At 39.0% G+C, this 22,150-nt stretch overlaps 1 protein-coding gene across 2 annotated transcripts in view; it reads right to left on the reverse strand.

The window, feature by feature from the left end:
* The window catches only part of MAP3K7 (mitogen-activated protein kinase kinase kinase 7), a 467,450-nt gene that overhangs the window by 12,369 nt on the left and 432,931 nt on the right, over positions 1 to 22,150 (reverse strand). For both annotated transcript variants that reach the window (XM_053710552.1, XM_053710551.1), the window contains one exon: positions 21,717 to 21,778. In XM_053710552.1, coding sequence (XP_053566527.1) covers positions 21,717 to 21,778 — 62 coding nt within the window. The remainder of the gene's footprint in view (positions 1 to 21,716; positions 21,779 to 22,150) is intronic.

Raw genomic sequence — 22,150 nt, forward strand, 5'->3', positions numbered from 1 at the left:
GACCAGTGGATTTTTTTTTTTAGACATAACCACTTTACTGGGCGCAAGTTTTTGTCTTAGCATTGGCGCTCTCCTAAAAACTATTCTTGGTTGTGGGGATAATTTTTTGAGAAAAACATAATTTATGTAAGAACTTACCTGATAAATTCATTTCTTTCATATTAACAAGAGTCCATGAGCTAGTGACGTATGGGATATACATTCCTACCAGGAGGGGCAAAGTTTCCCAAACCTTAAAATGCCTATAAATACACCCCTCACCACACCCACAAATCAGTTTAACGAATAGCCAAGAAGTGGGGTGATAAGAAAAAGTGCGAAGCATATAAAATAAGGAATTGGAATAATTGTGCTTTATACAAAAAAATCATAACCACCACAAAAAAGGGTGGGCCTCATGGACTCTTGTTAATATGAAAGAAATGAATTTATCAGGTAAGTTCTTACATAAATTATGTTTTCTTTCATGTAATTAACAAGAGTCCATGAGCTAGTGACGTATGGGATAATGACTACCCAAGATGTGGATCTTTCCACACAAGAGTCACTAGAGAGGGAGGGATAAAATAAAGACAGCCAATTCCTGCTGAAAATAATCCACACCCAAAATAAAGTTTAACAAAAAACATAAGCAGAAGATTCAAACTGAAACCGCTGCCTGAAGAACTTTTCTACCAAAAACTGCTTCAGAAGAAGAAAATACATCAAAATGGTAGAATTTAGTAAAAGTATGCAAAGAAGACCAAGTTGCTGCTTTGCAGATCTGGTCAACCGAAGCTTCATTCCTAAACGCCCAGGAAGTAGATACTGACCTAGTAGAATGAGCTGTAATTCTTTGAGGCGGAGTTTTACCCGACTCAACAAAGGCAAGATGAATTAAAGATTTCAACCAAGATGCCAAAGAAATGGCAGAAGCTTTCTGGCCTTTCCTAGAACCGGAAAAGATAACAAATAGACTAGAAGTCTTACGGAAAGATTTCGTAGCTTCAACATAATATTTCAAAGCTCTAACAACATCCAAAGAATGCAATGATTTCTCCTTAGAATTCTTAGGATTAGGACATAATGAAGGAACCACAATTTCTCTACTAATGTTGTTGGAATTCACAACTTTAGGTAAAAATTCAAAAGAAGTTCGCAACACCGCCTTATCCTGATGAAAAATCAGAAAAGGAGACTCACACGAAAGAGCAGATAATTCAGAAACTCTTCTAGCAGAAGAGATGGCCAAAAGGAACAAAACTTTCCAAGAAAGTAATTTAATGTCCAATGAATGCATAGGTTCAAACGGAGGAGCTTGAAGAGCTCCCAGAACCAAATTCAAACTCCAAGGAGGAGAAATTGACTTAATGACAGGTTTTATACGAACCAAAGCTTGTACAAAACAATGAATATCAGGAAGAATAGCAATCTTTCTGTGAAAAAGAACAGAAAAGAGCAGAGTTTTGTCCTTTCAAAGAACTTGCGGACAAACCCTTATCCAAACCATCCTGAAGAAATTGTAAAATTCTCGGTATTCTAAAAGAATGCCAAGAAAAATGATGAGAAAGACACCATGAAATATAAGTCTTCCAGACTCTATAATATATCTCTCGAGATACAGATTTACGAGCCTGTAACATAGTATTAATCACGGAGTCAGAGAAACCTCTATGACCAAGAATCAAGCGTTCAATCTCCATACCTTTAAATTTAAGGATTTCAGATCCGGATGGAAAAAAGGACCTTGTGACAGAAGGTCTGGTCTTAACGGAAGAGTCCATGGCTGGCAAGATGCCATCCGGACAAGATCCGCATACCAAAACCTGTGAGGCCATGCCGGAGCTATTAGCAGAACAAACGAGCATTCCCTCAGAATCTTGGAGATTACTCTTGGAAGAAGAACTAGAGGCGGAAAGATATAGGCAGGATGATACTTCCAAGGAAGTGATAATGCATCCACTGCCTCCGCCTGAGGATCCCGGTATCTGTCCAGATACCTGGGAAGTTTCTTGTTTAGATGAGAGGCCATCAGATCTATCTCTGGGAGCCCCCACAATTGAACAATCTGAAGAAATACCTCTGGGTGAAGAGACCATTCGCCCGGATGCAACGTTTGGCGACTGAGATAATCCGCTTCCCAATTGTCTACACCTGGGATATGAACCGCAGAGATTAGACAGGAGCTGGATTCCGCCCAAACCAAAATTCGAGATACTTCTTTCATAGCCAGAGGACTGTGAGTCCCTCCTTGATGATTGATGTATGCCACAGTTGTGACATTGTCTGTCTGAAAACAAATGAACGATTCTCTCTTCAGAAGAGGCCAAAACTGAAGAGCTCTGAAAATTGCACGGAGTTCCAAAATATTGATCGGTAATCTCACCTCCTGAGATTCCCAAACTCCTTGTGCCGTCAGAGATCCCCACACAGCTCCCCAACCTGTGAGACTTGCATCTGTTGAAATTACAGTCCAGGTCGGAAGAACAAAAGAAGCCCCCTGAATTAAACGATGGTGATTTGTCCACCACGTTAGAGAGTGTCGAACAATCGGTTTTAAAGATATTAATTGAGATATCTTCGTGTAATCCCTGCACCATTGGTTCAGCATACAGAGCTGAAGAGGTCGCATGTGAAAACGAGCAAAGGGGATCGCGTCCGATGCAGCAGTCATAAGACCTAGAATTTCCATGCATAAGGCTACCGAAGGGAATGATTGTGACTGAAGGTTTCGACAAGCTGTAATCAATTTTAGACGTCTCTTGTCTGTTAAAGACAGAGTCATGGACACTGAATCTATCTGGAAACCCAGAAAGGTTACCCTTGTTTGAGGAATCAAAGAACTTTTTGGTAAATTGATCCTCCAACCATGATCTTGAAGAAACAACACAAGTCGATTCGTATGAGACTCTGCTAAATGTAAAGACGGAGCAAGTACCAAGATATCGTCCAAATAAGGAAATACCACAATACCCTGTTCTCTGATTACAGACAGAAGGGCACCGAGAATCTTTGTGAAAATTCTTGGAGCTGTAGCAAGGCCAAACGGTAGAGCCACAAATTGGTAATGCTTGTCTAGAAAAGAGAATCTCAGGAACTGATAATGATCTGGATGAATCGGAATATGCAGATATGCATCCTGTAAATCTATTGTGGACATATAATTCCCTTGCTGAACAAAAGGCAATATAGTCCTTACAGTTACCATCTTGAACGTTGGTATCCTTACATAACGATTCAATAATTTTAGATCCAGAACTGGTCTGAAGGAATTCTCCTTCTTTGGTACAATGAAGAGATTTGAATAAAACCCCATCCCCTGTTCCGGAACTGGAACTGGCATAATTACTCCAGCCAACTCTAGATCTGAAACACAATTCAGAAATGCTTGAGCTTTCACTGGATTTACTGGGACATGGGAAAGAAAAAATCTCTTTGCAGGAGGTCTCATCTTGAAACCAATTCTGTACCCTTCTGAAACAATGTTCTGAATCCAAAGATTGTGAACAGATTTGATCCAAATTTCTTTGAAAAAACGTAACCTGCCCCCTACCAGCTGAACTGGAATGAGGGCCGTACCTTTATGTGAACTTAGAAGCAGGCTTTGCCTTTCTAGCAGGCTTGGATTTATTCCAGACTGGAGATGGTTTCCAAACTGAAACTGCTCCTGAGGACGAAGGATCAGGCTTTTGTTCTTTGTTGAAACGAAAGGAACGAAAACGATTGTTAGCCCTGTTTTTACCTTTAGATTTTTTATCCTGTGGTAAAAAAGTTCCTTTCCCACCAGTAACAGTTGAAATAATAGAATCCAACTGAGAACCAAATAATTTGTTTCCCTGGAAAGAAATGGAAAGTAGAGTTGATTTAGAAGCCATATCAGCATTCCAAGTCTTAAGCCATAAAGCTCTTCTGGCTAAGATAGCCAGAGACATAAATCTAACATCAACTCTAATAATATCAAAAATGGCATCACAGATGAAATTATTAGCATGCTGGAGAAGAATAATAATATCATGAGAATCACGATTTGTTACTTGTTGCGCTAGAGTTTCCAACCAAAAAGTTGAAGCTGCAGCAACATCAGCCAATGATATAGCAGGTCTAAGAAGATTACCTGAACATAGATAAGCTTTTCTTAGAAAAGATTCAATTTTTCTATCTAAAGGATCCTTAAACGAGGTACCATCTGACGTAGGAATGGTAGTACGTTTAGCAAGGGTAGAAATAGCCCCATCAACTTTAGGGATTTTGTCCCAAAATTCTAACCTGTCAGGCGGAACAGGATATAATTGCTTAAAACGTTTAGAAGGAGTAAATGAATTACCCAATTTATCCCATTCCTTAGCAATTACTGCAGAAATAGCATTAGGAACAGGAAAGACTTCTGGAATAACCGCAGGAGCTTTAAAAACCTTATCCAAACGTATAGAATTAGTATCAAGAGGACTAGAATCCTCTATTTCTAAAGCAATTAGTACTTCTTTAAGTAAAGAGCGAATAAATTCCATCTTAAATAAATATGAAGATTTATCAGCATCAATCTCTGAGACAGAATCCTCTGAACTAGAAGAGTCCAAAGAATCAGAATGATGGTGTTCATTTAAAAATTCATCTGTAGAGAGAGAAGATTTAAAAGACTTTTTACGTTTACTAGAAGGAGAAATAACAGACAAAGCCTTCTTTATGGATTCAGAAACAAAATCTCTTATGTTATCAGGAACATTCTGCACCTTAGATGTTGAGGGAACTGCAACAGGCAATGGTACATCACTAAAGGAAATATTATCTGCTTTAACAAGTTTGTCATGACAATTAATACAAACAACAGCTGGAGAAATAGCTACCAAAAGTTTACAGCAGATACACCTAGCTTTGGTAGATCCAGCAGGCAGTGGTTTTCCTGTAGTATCTTCTGGCTCAGATGCAACGTGAGACATCTTGCAATATGTAAGAGAAAAAACAACATATAAAGCAAAATAAATCAAATTCCTTATAAGACAGTTTCAGGAATGGGAAAAAAATGCCAAACATCAAGCTTCTAGCAACCAGAAGCAAATGAAAATGAGACTGAAATAATGTGGAGACAAAAGCGACGCCCATATTTTTTGGCGCCAAATAAGACGCCCACATTATTTGGCGCCTAAATGCTTTTGGCGCCAAAAATGACGCCACATCCGGAACGCCGACATTTTTGGCGCAAAATAACGTCAAAAAATGACGCAACTTCCGGCGACACGTATGACGCCGGAAACGGAAATGAATTTTTGCGCCAAAAAAATCCGCGCCAAAAATGACGCAATAAAATGAAGCATTTTCAGCCCCCGCGAGCCTAACAGCCCACAGGGAAAAAAGTCAAATTTTTGAGGTAAGACAAAATATGATAATTTAAAGCATAATCCCAAATATGAAACTGACTGTCTGGAAATAAGGAAAGTTGAACATTCTGAGTCAAGGCAAATAAATGTTTGAATACATATATTTAGAACTTTATAAATAAAGTGCCCAACCATAGCTTAGAGTGTCACAGAAAATAAGACTTACTTACCCCAGGACACTCATCTACATGTTTGTAGAAAGCCAAACCAGTACTGAAACGAGAATCAGTAGAGGAAATGGTAAATATAAGAGTATATCGTCGATCTGAAAAGGGAGGTAAGAGATGAATCTCTACGACCGATAACAGAGAACCTTATGAAATAGACCCCGTAGAAGGAGATCACTGCATTCAATAGGCAATACTCTCCTCACATCCCTCTGACATTCACTGCACGCTGAGAGGAAAACCGGGCTCCAACTTGCTGCGGAGCGCATATCAACGTAGAATCTAGCACAAACTTACTTCACCACCTCCCTTGGAGGCAAAGTTTGTAAAACTGATTTGTGGGTGTGGTGAGGGGTGTATTTATAGGCATTTTAAGGTTTGGGAAACTTTGCCCCTCCTGGTAGGAATGTATATCCCATACGTCACTAGCTCATGGACTCTTGTTAATTACATGAAAGAAAGGGTCTCATCAAAATTGGCCAGTGTTTTTTTAAAACTCTATTGACGGCCTTATAGTTGGAATGGTACTGTGTGACAAACAAATGCTGTCCCTTTGCACTTCTGTTGATTTTTTTTTTTGGGGGGGGGGTAGAAGAGGTCAGAAGTCGTGTTCTATCTAGCGTCCTTGCTCGATCATAACTTTTTTCAATAAGAGCTAAGGGATAACTTTTTTCTTGAAATCTTTTTATAAGTATATCATATTGTTCATTATATTTTTCTATAGTACTACAATTTATTCTCATTCTACAGAATTGGCTGTAAGGAATGTTAACTTTCCAAGTGGTTAAATGATTGCTGGAGAAGTGTAAGAAACTGTTACAGTCCACCTGTTTAAAATAGGTGGATGTGCAAATATTCCCATCTGTGCCCCAAGTGAGCACTACATCCAAAAATTCAATTGTATGTTCTTGAAGATTAGATGTAAAGGTAATACCCATATTGTTGGCATGTAAATAGGACACAAATTCATTGGCTTCAATCATAGATCTCTTAAACACAAATATAAGATCATCAATATAACAGCCATAGAACACCAGGTTGCCCCTCCATTTTGAATTATACATATATAATTCCTCAAAAATCCCCATGAAGAGATTTGGGAAACTGTGGGCAAACCTGGTGCCCATGGCCGTCCCCTTGATTTGAAGGTAAAACTCGTCCAGGAACTGAAAGTAATTGTGCTTAAGGATATAGTTTATTAAGGTGATTAAGGTACTCCTTCTGGATGTCAGGTATGAAGATGTCTCTCTCCAAAAAAATCTGGGTGGTTCTAAAGCTTAGATCATGGGAGATATTCAAATATAAGGCTCCCACATCGCATGACAGTCAAAAGGAGTTCCCATTGCGCCTGATATGAGATAATTTATGCACCAAATCTGTGGTATCTTTAATGTATGAAGGTAGATTACACACATTTCTGGAGGAATATATCAATATATTCTGAAAGTTTGTCAGTTATGCTGTTGATCCCCGCTATTATAGGTCTCCCCGTAGGAACCTTATCGTTCTTATGTAGCTTGGGGAGATGGTAATAATATGGTATATTAGGGTGATCAGGTGTGAGATATCTTTTCTCCTTTTTAGTTAGAATGCCCTCAGAGACCCCCAATTCTAAAATCTGGGCCAAAGACTTAGAGAATTCAATAGTAGGGTCATGGGAAAGTTTTTTTATAGTAGTCAGTATCCCAAAGTATACAATGAGCCTCATCAACATAAGAATAGTCTTGGACCACAATACCATCGCCTTTATCAGCCTGGCGGATGACCAAATTGTGGTCGTCCATCAGGCTTTTGAGGGCTCTTGCCTCACTGGGCCAGACTTTCTTTTTCTCTAAAATCTGGTTTCCCAATCCTCCAATACTAGCTGCTGGAATCGATTGATATATGAGACCTCATCCCTAGGGGGATTAAAAGAGGAAGCTGGAGCAAGAGAATTATGAATAACCTCTCCAAATAACTCATCCATCAATTCCTTAGGTTCATTTTATAAAACTACTGGTGAGTCCCTTTCTCTCTGGCTATTCAATAGAATGGGTGAACCTTCAATATTCTTAAGTGATTTTAATGTAAAGTATCTGTGTAGGGAGAGCTTTCTGGTGTATTTATTAAGGTCCACAAACAAATTAAATAAATTATGTGTATTTGGAGGACAATAGGACAAACCTCTACCTAAGACTCTTAAATCATCATCTGTGAGGAAATGTGATAAATTGAAAATACAGTTTTTCAATTTTTGTGTTTTTTCTTTTTTGTGGGTTTTCCATCTGCCTTTCCTTCCCCGTTTGGGAAAGGTCTTTTTTTCTGATTGATGGGCTGCTGTGAATTCCGCCTCCATAAGGGGGCAAGGTTGGGGGTCCCTAAAAAAAACTCAGAGGCAGAGGGGATATTGTCAGTCCTAATGGAGTTAGACCTCTCTCTAAATGTATCACCCTGTTCTCTAGACTGGGGAGAGTTGAGGATTTGAAACCTATTCTGAATAGGAATCATATTGGGGTTATTGTAATTCTGAGACTCTGAAGGTCCCCTAAAATAATTAGGGTTATTATAATTCTGAGACTCAGAAGGTCCCCTAAAGTCTCTTTCCTGATATGTCTGTCTGTTGATATACCCCCTATCTTGATTAACCTCATTAGGATGATTCATCTCATAAGGAGAGTATTCAACTTGCGAGTGGTTCTGGGTGTGATTCTTATTACTATTCTATGTATTATTTTTATTATGATTATAGTTTTTATTTTTGCTTTAATTCTTATTGTGGTGGACTAAAGTCCAATCATTGTCTCTCTTGATTTTATTTCTATTGAAAGAATACACTTCGCCCTTACTGTAGTCTTCATCTCTCTTGATTTTATTATTTTTATGAGCTATAATCTCAGTTTGGCATTCATCCACTGCCTCATAGGTATTACACCTATTAACACGCATCAAGTGGACCTATAAGCATACAGCTAATGGGCGGAGCTACACATGTACCACCGATCCGATGTTTACAACATGGGGAGAATAGTAGATCTATTATCGGTGCCCTGTATATGTATACCTTTTTTCAGGCAAGTATTTACAGAGTCTACACATACTTATAATCCAACTGTGTAAATCAGCTATAGGGCATGTAGTGAGCGTATCGTCCCACGCCCCACTGACACGGGGGTGTATATACTGTGTGGGTCAGGAACCATTTAGAGATCACTGCACTGTGCTTTAATATATGTCATAACACGCAGGTATTGTATTAGTTAATAACCACATAAATAATATTAATGATGAGGACATCCATAGATGTGTGTGTGTGTGTGTGTGTGATTATCCAGCACAGCATATGAGAGATTAATATAGACCTGATGTATCATTACACTTCTATTGGTTCAATCTATACACATTTGATTACAGGTGCAATAATTTGGCTCTGTTGAGATGAAGGGTGCTTATTGGTTGTTTGAGCTATGGAAGAGGAGGGCTCATTTTCCCCACTTTGTGGTAGCGTAGCCCTATATAAGGGGGCATTTCATATCTATTCAATATGCCTGATGAAATGGTTCTACCGAGAAATGCGTTGCATAGTTTCTCATATTCAATGCTAGGGATTACATTGTAACCAGCTCGAGTGTTTTTTAACTTTGGTTTTTATAAATTTTTTTTAATAAATCCATTTGCTATGTTTTAAACTCTGTTCTTAGTGTCACTCTCTTAGCCCACGCTACCATGTGGGTTATTAGCCCTCCTACACAACTTTGTCCTAATTCCTGTGATCCTGGTTCCAGGTATACTCAAGTACAGCTAGCTGGACTGCTGTTTAATATCCAGCCTGCTTCTATTGGCATAATTGAGTGCCTTTGTTACATGTGAGTACCCTGTGTTTCCTCACTGTGCCTGTTATATTTGGTGCTATTGATTCGCACATGTGGTTCCTCTTTCTGTTCTATTCCTTTTAATAAAAACATGAAGGTGTTCAAGCTTAAACCTAAAGCTTACCTCTTCAACCTCAGACAAAACACTGTCAGAATCAGAAATTTCACCCGCAGAAGGAACTGAGGTAACATCCTCCGTAAAATTATGATGAGGATCAACCAGTATGGAAACTGCTGAAACAGGAACTTTACAATCTATTAAGTGTTTAGTTTTCCTATTGCGTTTCCCTAAAACAGGAAAAGCAGATAAAGCTTCAGATACCGCAGAAGATATCTGAGCTGCAAAATCTCCAGGCAAATATACCCCACCAGGAGGTTGAAGGGAACCACAGGGCACTGCATGCGACACCATAGAGGCTTGGGGCGTTTGAGGAGAGGGCTGTGGCACTGCCTGAACAGCATCATCCTGAGAGACATTAGGCTCATAAGGCAATAATTTTTCTTTACATTGTAGCGTTCTAGCTAAACAAGTAGTACAGAATTGCAAAGGAGAAACAATTTGCGCCTCTAAACATAACATTTATTAAAGACAATATCATCATTATCCATGTCCATAGCTAAGAAAAATCAGCCCCAGAAAATAATTTGAATAAAAGGACAACTGTCACTTTAAGAGAAACAAAAAAAAAAAAAAAAAAAAAAAAAAAAAAAAGCAAAAAAATGTTATAAAAAAAAGAAGCTATGTTTGACAACCTCTACACCTCAGCAGTACTGAGGTGCCTAACGCAATTCCAGGAGATTTAAAGAGGACACAGAGACTGCTACACAACTGCATATACACTGAGACAGACTGCAGCAACAACACAGACGCCGATCCATTCCATATAACAAACATAAGGATCACATAACCAGCAAATCCGGTGAAGCGCAGACAAGAAAAAAGGCGCGCAATTTGAAAGAGACAAAGCAACAACCATTAGAAACAAAACAAACATTTGCCAAAAATTAAAAATTTAACAGCACCCGGTCTTTAACGTGCAAATCCCAAATTACATAGTGCCTGCATACTGCCTATCGAATCCTATTCAAAGGATTCCTAAATCACATAAATTAAAAACTGCAGAAAATAAATAATGAATGTTTTAAAAGTGCAAAGTCTCCTAAACCTAGAAGATAAAAAAGCACTTGCCTACAATCTAGCTGTCCGGCAGGAAAACAGCTCACAAGGCGTGAAAGGACACAAACTCCTAACAGAGACCTCTGGAAAAAAAGAAAGAACAGAGAGTAACCAACTCTGGCTTTCTATACTTAGAGCAGCAATGTGTTAGGAAACAAAGTAAGCACCACCTTACAACTTCCTAACTGCTTAAAAGCCACCACTACTCTGCGGCAGAGATTGACATGGACTACGACTATACCCAAATCCTTGCTTGCAGGGAAATCTATCCCCATAAAGGATTTAATTTCTTCAGACACCAAACTTCACCGCCTCATATTGACAGAGGCAAAGAGAATGACTGGGGATTATGGCAAGGGAAGTGGTATTTAACAGCTTTTCTGTGGCGTTCTTTGCTGCCTCCTGCTGGACAAGAGAGATATTCCCACTAATAATTGATGACGTTGTGGACTCGCCATATCTTAGGAAAGAAAAACACAAAAAAACAAAACAAGAAAAAAACACAAGCACTTTATCTTAGGCGAAATGTGTGAGTAGTTTCCATAAATTGCTCGAGGAGAATTTACTACACTAACAATTACAAATTGAATAATATCAGTTAATTAAAATTTACCCCAAATCAATATTGCATTTAAGAAGGCTGATCATGGATCTCTGAATTGTAAACACAAGACAAGGCTTCATCTCGAATTGTCCAAACACAGGCACAATGAGAACAGAAAACAATTTATGTAAGAACTTGCCTGATAAATTCATTTCTTTCATATTGGCAAGAGTCCATGAGCTAATGACGTATGGGATATACAATCCTACCAGAAGGGGCAAAGTTTCCAAAACCTCAAAATGCCTATACACCCCTCACCACACCCACAATTCAGTTTAACGAATAGCCAAATAGTGGGGTGATAGAAAAAAAGAGTAAAAAGCATAAAAAAAAGAAACTGGAAATATAATTGTGCACCATAAAAAGGGTGGGTCTCATGGACTCTTGCCAATATGAAAGAAATAAATTTAAATATTTGAGATCCTGATGGAAAAATGGTCCTTGAGACAGGTCTGGTCTTAAAGGAAGTGGCCAAGGTTGGCAACTGGACCTCCGGACAAGATCCGCATACCAAAACCTGTGAGACCATGCTGGTGCTACCAGAAACACAAACTATTCTTTCATGATGATCTTGGAGATCACTCTTGGAAGAAGAACTAGAGGCGGGAAGATATAAGCAGGTTGGTAAAACCAAGGAACTGCTAACACATCCACAGACTCCGCCTGAGGATCCCTGGACCTGAACAGGTAGCTGGGAAGTTTCTTGTTTAGATGTGAAGCCATCAGATCTATTTCTGGAAGACCCCACATCTGAACAATCTGAAAACACACATATGGATGGAGAGACCACTCCCCCGGTTGTAAAGTCTGATGGCTGAGATAATCCGCTTCCCAATTGTCTACACCTGGGATATGTACCGCAGAAATTAGACAAGAGCTGGAGTCTGCCCAAGAAAGTATCCAAGATACTTCTTTCATAGCTAGGGGACTGTGAGTCCCACCCTGATGATTGACATATACGACAGTTGCTATATTGTCTGTCTGAAAACAAATGAATGGTTCTCTCTTCAACAGAGGCCAAACCTGAAGAGCCCTGAAAATAGCACAGAGTTCTAAAATATTGATGGGTAACCTCGCCTCTTGAGATTTCCAAACCTCTTGTGCTGTCAGAGATCCCTAGACTGAAAGACTTGCATCAGTTGTGATTACAGTCCAGGTTGGACGAACAAAAGAGGCCCCTTGAGCTATACGATGGTGATATAACCACCAAGTCAGAGAGAGTCGAACATTGGGATTTAAGGATATTAACTGTGATATCCTTGTATAATCCCTACACCATTGATTCAGCATACAAAGCTGAAGAGGTCTCATATGAAAACGAGCAAAGGGGATTGCGTCCGATGCTGCAGTCATGAGACCTAAAACTTCCATGCACATAGCCACTGAAGGTAATGATTGATACTGAAGGTTTCTAATGGACACTGAATCTATCTGGAAACCTAAAAAGGTGACCCTTGTCTGAGGAATCAAGGAACTTTTTGGTAAATTGATCCTCCAACCATGTCTTTGAAGAAACAACACTAGTTGATTCGTGTGAGATTCGGCAGATTGTAAAGACTGAGCTAGTACCAAGATATCGTCCAAATAAGGAAACACCGCAATAACCTGTTCTCCGATTACAGAGAGTAGGGCACCGAGAACCTTTGAAAAAAATTATTGGAGCTGTCGCTAGGCCAAATTGAAGAGCGAGAAATTTGCAATGCTTGCCTAGAAAAGAGAATCTCAGAAACCAATAGTGGTCTGGATGAATCGGAATATGCAGATATGCATCCTGTAAGTCTATCGTGGACATATATAATGACCTTGCTGAACAAAAGGCAGAATAGTCCTTATAGTCACCATTTTGAAAGTCTTACAAAACGATTCAAAATTTTCAGATCCAGAACTGGCCTGAATGAATTTTCTTTCTTTGGGACAATGAATAGATTTGAATAAAACCCCAGACCCTGTACCTGAAACGGAACTGGTATGATTACCCCTGAAAGCTCTAGGTTGGAAACACACTTCAGAAAAGCCTGAGCCTTCACTGGATTTGCTGGAATGTGTGAGAGAGAAAAATCTTCTCCAAGTAGGTCTTACTTTGAAACCTATTCGATACCCCTGAGACACAATACTCTGAATCCATTGATTTTGGACAGAATCTGCCCAAATGTTTTGGAAAAATTTTAATCTGCCCCCCACCAGCTGAGCTGGAATGAGGGCAGCATCTTCATGCGGACTTGGGGGCTGGCTTTGGGTTCTTAAAAGGCTTTGATTTATTCCAACTTGAAGACTGTTTGCAATTGGAACCAGATTCTTTGGGGGAAGGATTGGCTTTCTGTTCCTTATTCTGTCGAAAAGAACGAAAACGATTAGCAACTTTAGATTAACCCTTAGATCTTTTATCCTGAGGTAAAAAAACTCCCTACCCCAAGTGACAGTTGAAATAATTGAATCCAACTGAGAACAAAGTAAATTGTTACCTTGGAAAGAGATAGTAATCTAGACTTAGATATCATGTCAGCATTCCAATATTTGACAAAGCTCTTCTAGCTAAAATAGCTAAAGACATAGATTTAACATCAATACTGATGATATAAAAAATAGCATCACAGATAAAATGATTAGCATGATGAAGCAATCAAACAATGCTAGACAAATCAGGATCTGTTTCCTGTTGCGCTAAGTTTTCCAACCAAAAAGTTGATGCAGCTGCATCAGCAGCCATGGATATAGCAGGCCTAAGAATGTAGCCAGAAAATAAATAAGCTTTCCTTAGATAAGATTCAAGTTTCTTATCTAAAGGGTCCTTAAAAGAAGTACTATCTTCCTAAGGAATAGTAGTACGTTTGGCAAGAGTAGAAATAGCCCCATAAACTTTGGGGATTTTTTTCGCCAAAACTCCAATCCAACTGCTGGCAAATTATTCAACTTTTTAAACCTAGAAGAAGGAATAAAAGAAGTACCAGGGCTATTCTATTCCTTTGAAATCATATTAGAAATAGCATCAGGAACTGGAAAAACCTCTGGAGTAACCACAGGAGGTTTATAAACAGAATTTAAACGTTTACTAGTTTTAGTATCAAGAGGACTAGTTTCCTCATTATCCAAAGTAATCAACACCTCTTAACAAGTAACGAATATACTCCATCTTAAAGAGATAAGCAGATTTGTCAGTGTCAATATCTGAGGTAGGATCTTCTGAACCAGATAAATCCTCATCAGAGGAGGATAATTCAGTATGTTGTCGGTCATTTGAAATTTCATCAACCTTATGAGAAGTTTTACGTTTATTAGAATGCGGAATAGCAGACAAAGCCTTCTGAATCACATCAGCAATAAAATCTTTTATATTCACAGGGATATCATGTATATTAGATGTTGAAGGAACAATAGGCATTGTACTAGTACTGATGGATACATTCTCTGCATGTAAAAGCTTATCATGACAACTGTTACATACTACAGCTGGAGATATAATCTCCGCTAACTTACAACAGATACACTTAGCTTTGGTAGAACTGTTATCAGGCAGCAGGGTTCCAACAGTGGTTTCTGAGACAGGATCAGATTGAGACATCTTGCAAATGTAAGAGAAAATAAACAACATATAAAGCAAAACGATCAATTTCCTTATATGGCAGTTTCAGGAATGGGAAAAAAAATGCAAACAGCATAGCCTTCTGAGCATAAAAAAAGGCAAGAGGCATATAGGAAGTGGAGTTTAAATAATTAAATTTAGTTGGCGGCAAGTATGACGCACAACGCAAAATTAATTTTTTTGGCGCTAACATCCGGAAATGACGCAACTCGCGTCATGACAGACGCAACCATGTGCAAGGAAACCGGGCGTCAACTAAGATGCCGGTAATGAGGAATTTGTGTCACTGAATGTACCTTGGCAACAAAAAATTCTCACGCCAAGAGTGATGCAATAAATATCAGCATTTTGCGACCTTGCAAGCCTAATTTTGCCCGCGAAAATTAATGAAAAAGCAGTCAATTTGAAGAAAAGACTATAACCCAGGTAAGAAAAAATAACTTCCTAAATATACATAGACCTGACTCATGGCAAATATAAGTACAATACATTTATTTAAAACTTTATATTAATACATAAAGTGCCAAACCATAGCGGAGAGTGTCTTAAGTAAGGAAAACATACTTACTGAAAGACACCCATCCACATATAGCAGATAGCCAAACCAGTACTGAAACAGAATCAGTAGAGGTAATGGAATATGAGAGTATATCGTCGATCTGAAAAGGGGGGTATGAGATGAATCTTTACGACCGATAACAGAGAACCTTTGAAAAGATTTCCAGTGAGGAAAACCATAGCGCATTCAATAGGTGATATTCCCTTCACATTCCTCTGAAATTCGCTGTACTCAGAGGAATCGGGCTTCAAAAACATAATTTATGTAAGAACTTACCTGATAAATTCATTTCTTTCATATTAGCAAGAGTCCATGAGCTAGTGACGTATGGGATATACATTCCTACCAGGAGGGGCAAAGTTTCCCAAACCTCAAAATGCCTATAAATACACCCCTCACCACATCCACAATTCAGTTTAACGAATAGCCAAGAAGTGGGGTGATAAAAAAAGTGCGAAAGCATATAAAATAAGGAATTGGAATAATTGTGCTTTATACAAAATCATAACCACCACAAAAAAAGGGCGGGCCTCATGGACTCTTGCTAATATGAAAGAAATGAATTTATCAGGTAAGTTCTTACATAAATTATGTTTTCTTTCATGTAATTAGCAAGAGTCCATGAGCTAGTGACGTATGGGATAATGACTACCCAAGATGTGGATCTTTCCACACAAGAGTCACTAGAGAGGGAGGGATAAAATAAAGACAGCCAATTCCTGCTGAAAATAATCCACACCCAAAATAAATTTTAACGAAAAACATAAGCAGAAGATTCAAACTGAAACCGCTGCCTGAAGTACTTTTCTACCAAAAACTGCTTCAGAAGAAGAAAATACATCAAAATGGTAGAATTTAGTAAAAGTATGCAAAGAGGACCAAGTTGCTGCTTTGCAGATCTGGTCAACCGAAGCTTCATTCCTAAACGCCCAGGAAGTAGAAACTGACCTAGTAGAATGAGCTGTAATTCTCTGAGGCGGAGTTTTACCCGACTCAACATAGGCAAGATGAATTAAAGATTTCAACCAAGATGCCAAAGAAATGGCAGAAGCTTTCTGGCCTTTTCTAGAACCGGAAAAGATAACAAATAGACTAGAAGTCTTTCGGAAATTCTTAGTAGCTTCAACATAATATTTCAAAGCTCTAACAACATCCAAAGAATGCAACGATTTCTCCTTAGAATTCTTAGGATTAGGACATAATGAAGGAACCACAATTTCTCTACTAATGTTGTTGGAATTCACAACTTTAGGTAAAAATTCAAAAGAAGTTCGCAACACCGCCTTATCCTGATGAAAAATCAGAAAAGGAGACTCACAAGAAAGAGCAGATAATTCAGAAACTCTTCTGGCAGAAGAGATGGCCAAAAGGAACAAAACTTTCCAAGAAAGTAATTTAATGTCCAATGAATGCATAGGTTCAAACGGAGGAGCTTGAAGAGCTCCCAGAACCAAATTCAAACTCCAAGGAGGAGAAATTGACTTAATGACAGGTTTTATACGAACCAAAGCTTGTACAAAACAATGAATATCAGGAAGAATAGCAATCTTTCTGTGAAAAAGAACAGAAAGAGCAGAGATTTGTCCTTTCAAAGAACTTGCGGACAAACCCTTATCTAAACCATCCTGAAGGAACTGTAAAATTCTCGGTATTCTAAAAGAATGCCAGGAAAAATGATGAGAAAGACACCAAGAAATATAAGTCTTCCAGACTCTATAATATATCTCTCGAGATACAGATTTACGAGCCTGTAACATAGTATTAATCACAGAGTCAGAGAAACCTCTTTGACCAAGAATCAAGCGTTCAATCTCCATACCTTTAAATTTAAGGATTTCAGATCCTGATGGAAAAAAGGACCTTGTGACAGAAGGTCTGGTCTTAACGGAAGAGTCCACGGTTGGCAAGAGGCCATCCGGACAAGATCCGCATACCAAAACCTGTGAGGCCATGCCGGAGCTACCAGCAGAACAAACGAGCATTCCTTCAGAATCTTGGAGATTACTCTTGGAAGAAGAACTAGAGGCGGAAAGATATAGGCAGGATGATACTTCCAAGGAAGCGATAATGCATCCACTGCCTCCGCCTGAGGATCCCGGGATCTGGACAGATACCTGGGAAGTTTCTTGTTTAGATGGGACGCCATCAGATCTATTTCTGGAAGTTCCCACATTTGAACAATCTGAAGAAATACCTCTGGGTGAAGAGACCATTCGCCCGGATGCAACGTTTGGCGACTGAGATAATCCGCTTCCCAATTGTCTACACCTGGGATATGAACCGCAGAGATTAGACAGGAGCTGGATTCCGCCCAAACCAAAATTCGAGATACTTCTTTCATAGCCAGAGGACTGTGAGTCCCTCCTTGATGATTGATGTATGCCACAGTTGTGACATTGTCTGTCTGAAAACAAATGAACGATTCTCTCTTCAGAAGAGGCCAAAACTGAAGAGCTCTGAAAATTGCACGGAGTTCCAAAATATTGATCGGTAATCTCACCTCCTAAGATTCCCAAACTCCTTGTGCCGTCAGAGATCCCCACACAGCTCCCCAACCTGTGAGACTTGCATCTGTTGAAATTACAGTCCAGGTCGGAAGCACAAAAGAAGCCCCCTGAATTAAACGAGGGTGATCTGTCCACCATGTTAGAGAGTGTCGAACAATCGGTTTTAAAGATATTAATTGAGATATCTTCGTGTAATCCTTGCACCATTGCTTCAGCATACAGAGCTGAAGAGGTCGCATGTGAAAACGAGCAAAGGGTATCGCGTCCGATGCAGCAGTCATAAGACCTAGAATTTCCATGCATAAGGCTACCGAAGGGAATGATTGTGACTGAAGGTTTCGACAAGCTGTAATCAACTTTAGACGTCTCGTCTGTTAAAGACAGAGTCATGGACACTGAATCCATCTGGAAACCCAGAAAGGTTACCCTTGTCTGAGGAATCAAAGAACTTTTTGGTAAATTGATCCTCCAACCATGATCTTGAAGAAACAACACAAGTCGATTCGTATGAGATTCTGCTAAATGTAAAGACTGAGCAAGTACCAAGATATCGTCCAAATAAGGAAATACCACAATACCCTGTTCTCTGATTACAGACAGCAGGGCACCGAGAACCTTTGTAAAAATTCTTGGAGCTGTAGCTAGGCCAAACGGCAGAGCCACAAACTGGTAATGCTTGTCCAGAAACGAGAATCTCAGGAACTGATAATGATCTGGATGAATCGGAATATGCAGATATGCATCCTGTAAATCTATTGTGGACATATAATTCCCTTGCTGAACAAAAGGTAACGATTCAATATTTTTAGATCCAGAACTGGTCTGAAAGAATTCTCCTTCTTTGGTACAATGAAGAGATTTGAATAAAACCCCATCCCCTGTTCCGGAACTGGAACTGGCATAATTACTCCAGTCAACTCTAGATCTGAAACACATTTCAGAAATGCTTGAGCTTTTACTGGATTTACTGGGACACGGGAAAGAAAAAATCTCTTTGCAGGAGGTCTCAACTTGAAACCAATTCTGTACCCTTCTGAAACAATGCTCTGAATCCAAAGATTGTGAACAGAATTGATCCAAATTTCCTTGAAAAAACGTAACCTGCCCCCTACCAGCTGAGCTGGAATGAGGGCCGCACCTTCATGTGGACTTAGAAGCAGGCTTTGCCTTTCTAGCTGGCTTGGATTTATTCCAGACTGGAGATGGTCTCCAAACTGAAACTGCTCCTGAGGATGAAGGATCAGGCTTTTGTTCTTTGTTGAAACGAAAGGAACGAAAACGATTATTAGCCCTGTTTTTACCTTTAGATTTTTTATCCTGTGGTAAAAAAGTTCCTTTCCCACCAGTAACAGTTGAAATAATGGAATCCAACTGAGAACCAAATAATTTGTTACCCTGGAAAGAAATGGAAAGTAAAGTTGATTTAGAAGCCATATCAGCATTCCAAGTTTTAAGCCATAAAGCTCTTCTAGCTAAAATAGCTAGAGACATAAACCTGACATCAACTCTGATAATATCAAAAATGGCATCACAGATAAAATTATTAGCATGCTGAAGAAGAATAATAATATCATGAGAATCACGATGTGTTACTTGTTGCGCTAAAGTTTCCAACCAAAAAGTTGAAGCTGCAGCAACATCAGCCAAAGATATAGCAGGTCTAAGAAGATTACCTGAACACAGATAAGCTTTTCTTAGAAAGGACTCAATTTTCCTATCTAGAGGATCCTTAAACGAAGTACCATCTGACGTAGGAATAGTAGTACGTTTAGCAAGGGTAGAAATAGCCCCATCAACTTTAGGGATCTTGTCCCAAAATTCTAATCTGTCAGACGGCACAGGATATAATTGCTTAAAACGTTTAGAAGGAGCAAATGAATTACCCAAATTATCCCATTCTTTGGAAATTACTGCAGAAATAGCATTAGGAACAGGAAAAACTTCTGGAATAACCACAGGAGCTTTAAATACCTTATCTAAACGTTTAGAATTAGTATCAAGAGGACCAGAATCCTCTATTTCTAAAGCAATTAGTACTTCTTTAAGTAAAGAACGAATAAATTCCATTTTAAATAAATATGAAGATTTATCAGCATCAACCTCTGAGACAGAATCCTCTGAACCAGAGGAATCATCAGAATCAGAATGATGATGTTCATTTAAAAATTCATCTGTAGGGAGAGAAGTTTTAAAAGATTTTTTACGTTTACTAGAAGGAGAAATAACAGACATAGCCTTCTTTATGGATTCAGAAACAAAATCTCTTATATTATCAGGAACATTCTGCACCTTAGATGTTGAAGGAACTGCAACAGGCAATGGTACTTTACTAAAGGAAATATTATCTGCTTTAACAAGTTTGTCATGACAATCAATACAAACAACAGTTGGAGGAATAGCTACCAAAAGTTTACAGCAGATGCACTTAGCTTTGGTAGATTCAGCACTTGACAGCGATTTTCCTGTAGTATCTTCTGACTCAGATGCAACGTGAGACATCTTGCAATATGTAAGAGAAAAAACAACATATATATAAAGCAAAATTGATCAAATTCCTTAAATGACAGTTTCAGGAATGGGAAAAAATGCCAAAGAACAAGCTTCTAGCAACCAGAAGCAATAAAAAATGAGACTTAAATAATGTGGAGACAAAAGTGACGTCCATATTTTTTCGCGCCAAATAAGACGCCCACATTATTTGGCGCCTAAATGCTTTTTGGCGCCAAAAATGACGCCACATCCGGAACGCCGACATTTTTGGCGCAAAATAACGTCAAAAAATGACGCAACTTCCGGCGACACGTATGACGCCGGAAACGGAAATAGAATTTTTGCGCCAAAAAAGTCCGCGCCAAGAATGACGCAATAAAATGAAGCATTTTCAGCCCCCGCGAGCCTAACAGCCCACAGGGAAAAAGTCAAATTTTAAGGTAAGAAAAATGTTAAATTAAAATGCATTATCCCAAATATGAAACTGACTGTCTGAAAATAAGGAAAGTTGAACATTCTGAGTCAAGGCAAATAAATGTTTGAATACATATATTTAGAACTTTATAAACAAAGTGCCCAACCATAGCTAGGAGTGTCACAGAAAATAAGACTTACTTACCCCAGGACACTCATCTACATATAGCAGATAGCCAAACCAGTACTGAAACGAGAATCAGCAGAGGTAATGGTATATATAAGAGTATATCGTCGATCTGAAAAGGGAGGTAAGAGATGAATCTCTACGACCGATAACAGAGAACCCATGAAATAGACCCCTTAGAAGGAGATCACTGCATTCAAATAGGCAATACTCTCTTCACATCCCTCTGACATTCACTGCACGCTGAGAGGAAAACCGGGCTCCAACTTGCTGCGGAGCGCATATCAACGTAGAATCTAGCACAAACTTACTTCACCACCTCCATCGGAGGCAAAGTTTGTAAAACTGAATTGTGGGTGTGGTGAGGGGTGTATTTATAGGCATTTTGAGGTTTGGGAAACTTTGCCCCTCCTGGTAGGAATGTATATCCCATACGTCACTAGCTCATGGACTCTTGCTAATTACATGAAAGAAATGCTGAGAAGCGCTTATCACAGAAGAAAATCAAGCACAAACTTACTTCACCACCTCCATAGGGAAGCAAAGTTTGTAAAACTGAATTGTGGGTGTGGTGAGGGGGTGTATTTATAGGCATTTTGATGTTTGGGAAACTTTGCCCCTCCTGGTATGATTGTATATCCCATACGTCACTAGCTCATGGACTCTTGCCAATTACATGAATGAAAATATATTTTACATGATATATCTTAATCAAACATAACATTCATCATTGTTGAGAACATGAAGATTTCAAAAAGTTCTGCAAATAGTCTGTAATTGGCATTTTCTAATGCATTTTAAAATCAATATATCAAAAAAGTAGTCTGACCTGCAACTGATGATCCAGCGTAAGATAAGCCATTGGTATTGAGTTATCAGATCCATTGGTATCTGAAAGAAATAAGATTATTTGAATTATTGAAAACAGAATTTATGTTTACCTGATAAATTACTTTCTCCAACGGTGTGTCCGGTCCACGGCATCATCCTTACTTGTGGGATATTCTCCTCCCCAACAGGAAATGGCAAAGAGCCCAGCAAAGCTGGTCACATGATCCCTCCTAGGCTCCGCCTTCCCCAGTCATTCGACCGACGTAAAGGAGGAATATTTGCATAGGAGAAATCATATGATACCGTGGTGACTGTAGTTAAAGAAAATAAATTATCAGACCTGATTAAAAAACCAGGGCGGGCCGTGGACCGGACACACCGTTGGAGAAAGTAATTTATCAGGTAAACATAAATTCTGTTTTCTCCAACATA

Source organism: Bombina bombina, chromosome 4 (genome assembly GCF_027579735.1).
Source record: "Bombina bombina isolate aBomBom1 chromosome 4, aBomBom1.pri, whole genome shotgun sequence".
Classification (NCBI taxonomy): Eukaryota; Metazoa; Chordata; class Amphibia; order Anura; family Bombinatoridae; genus Bombina; species Bombina bombina.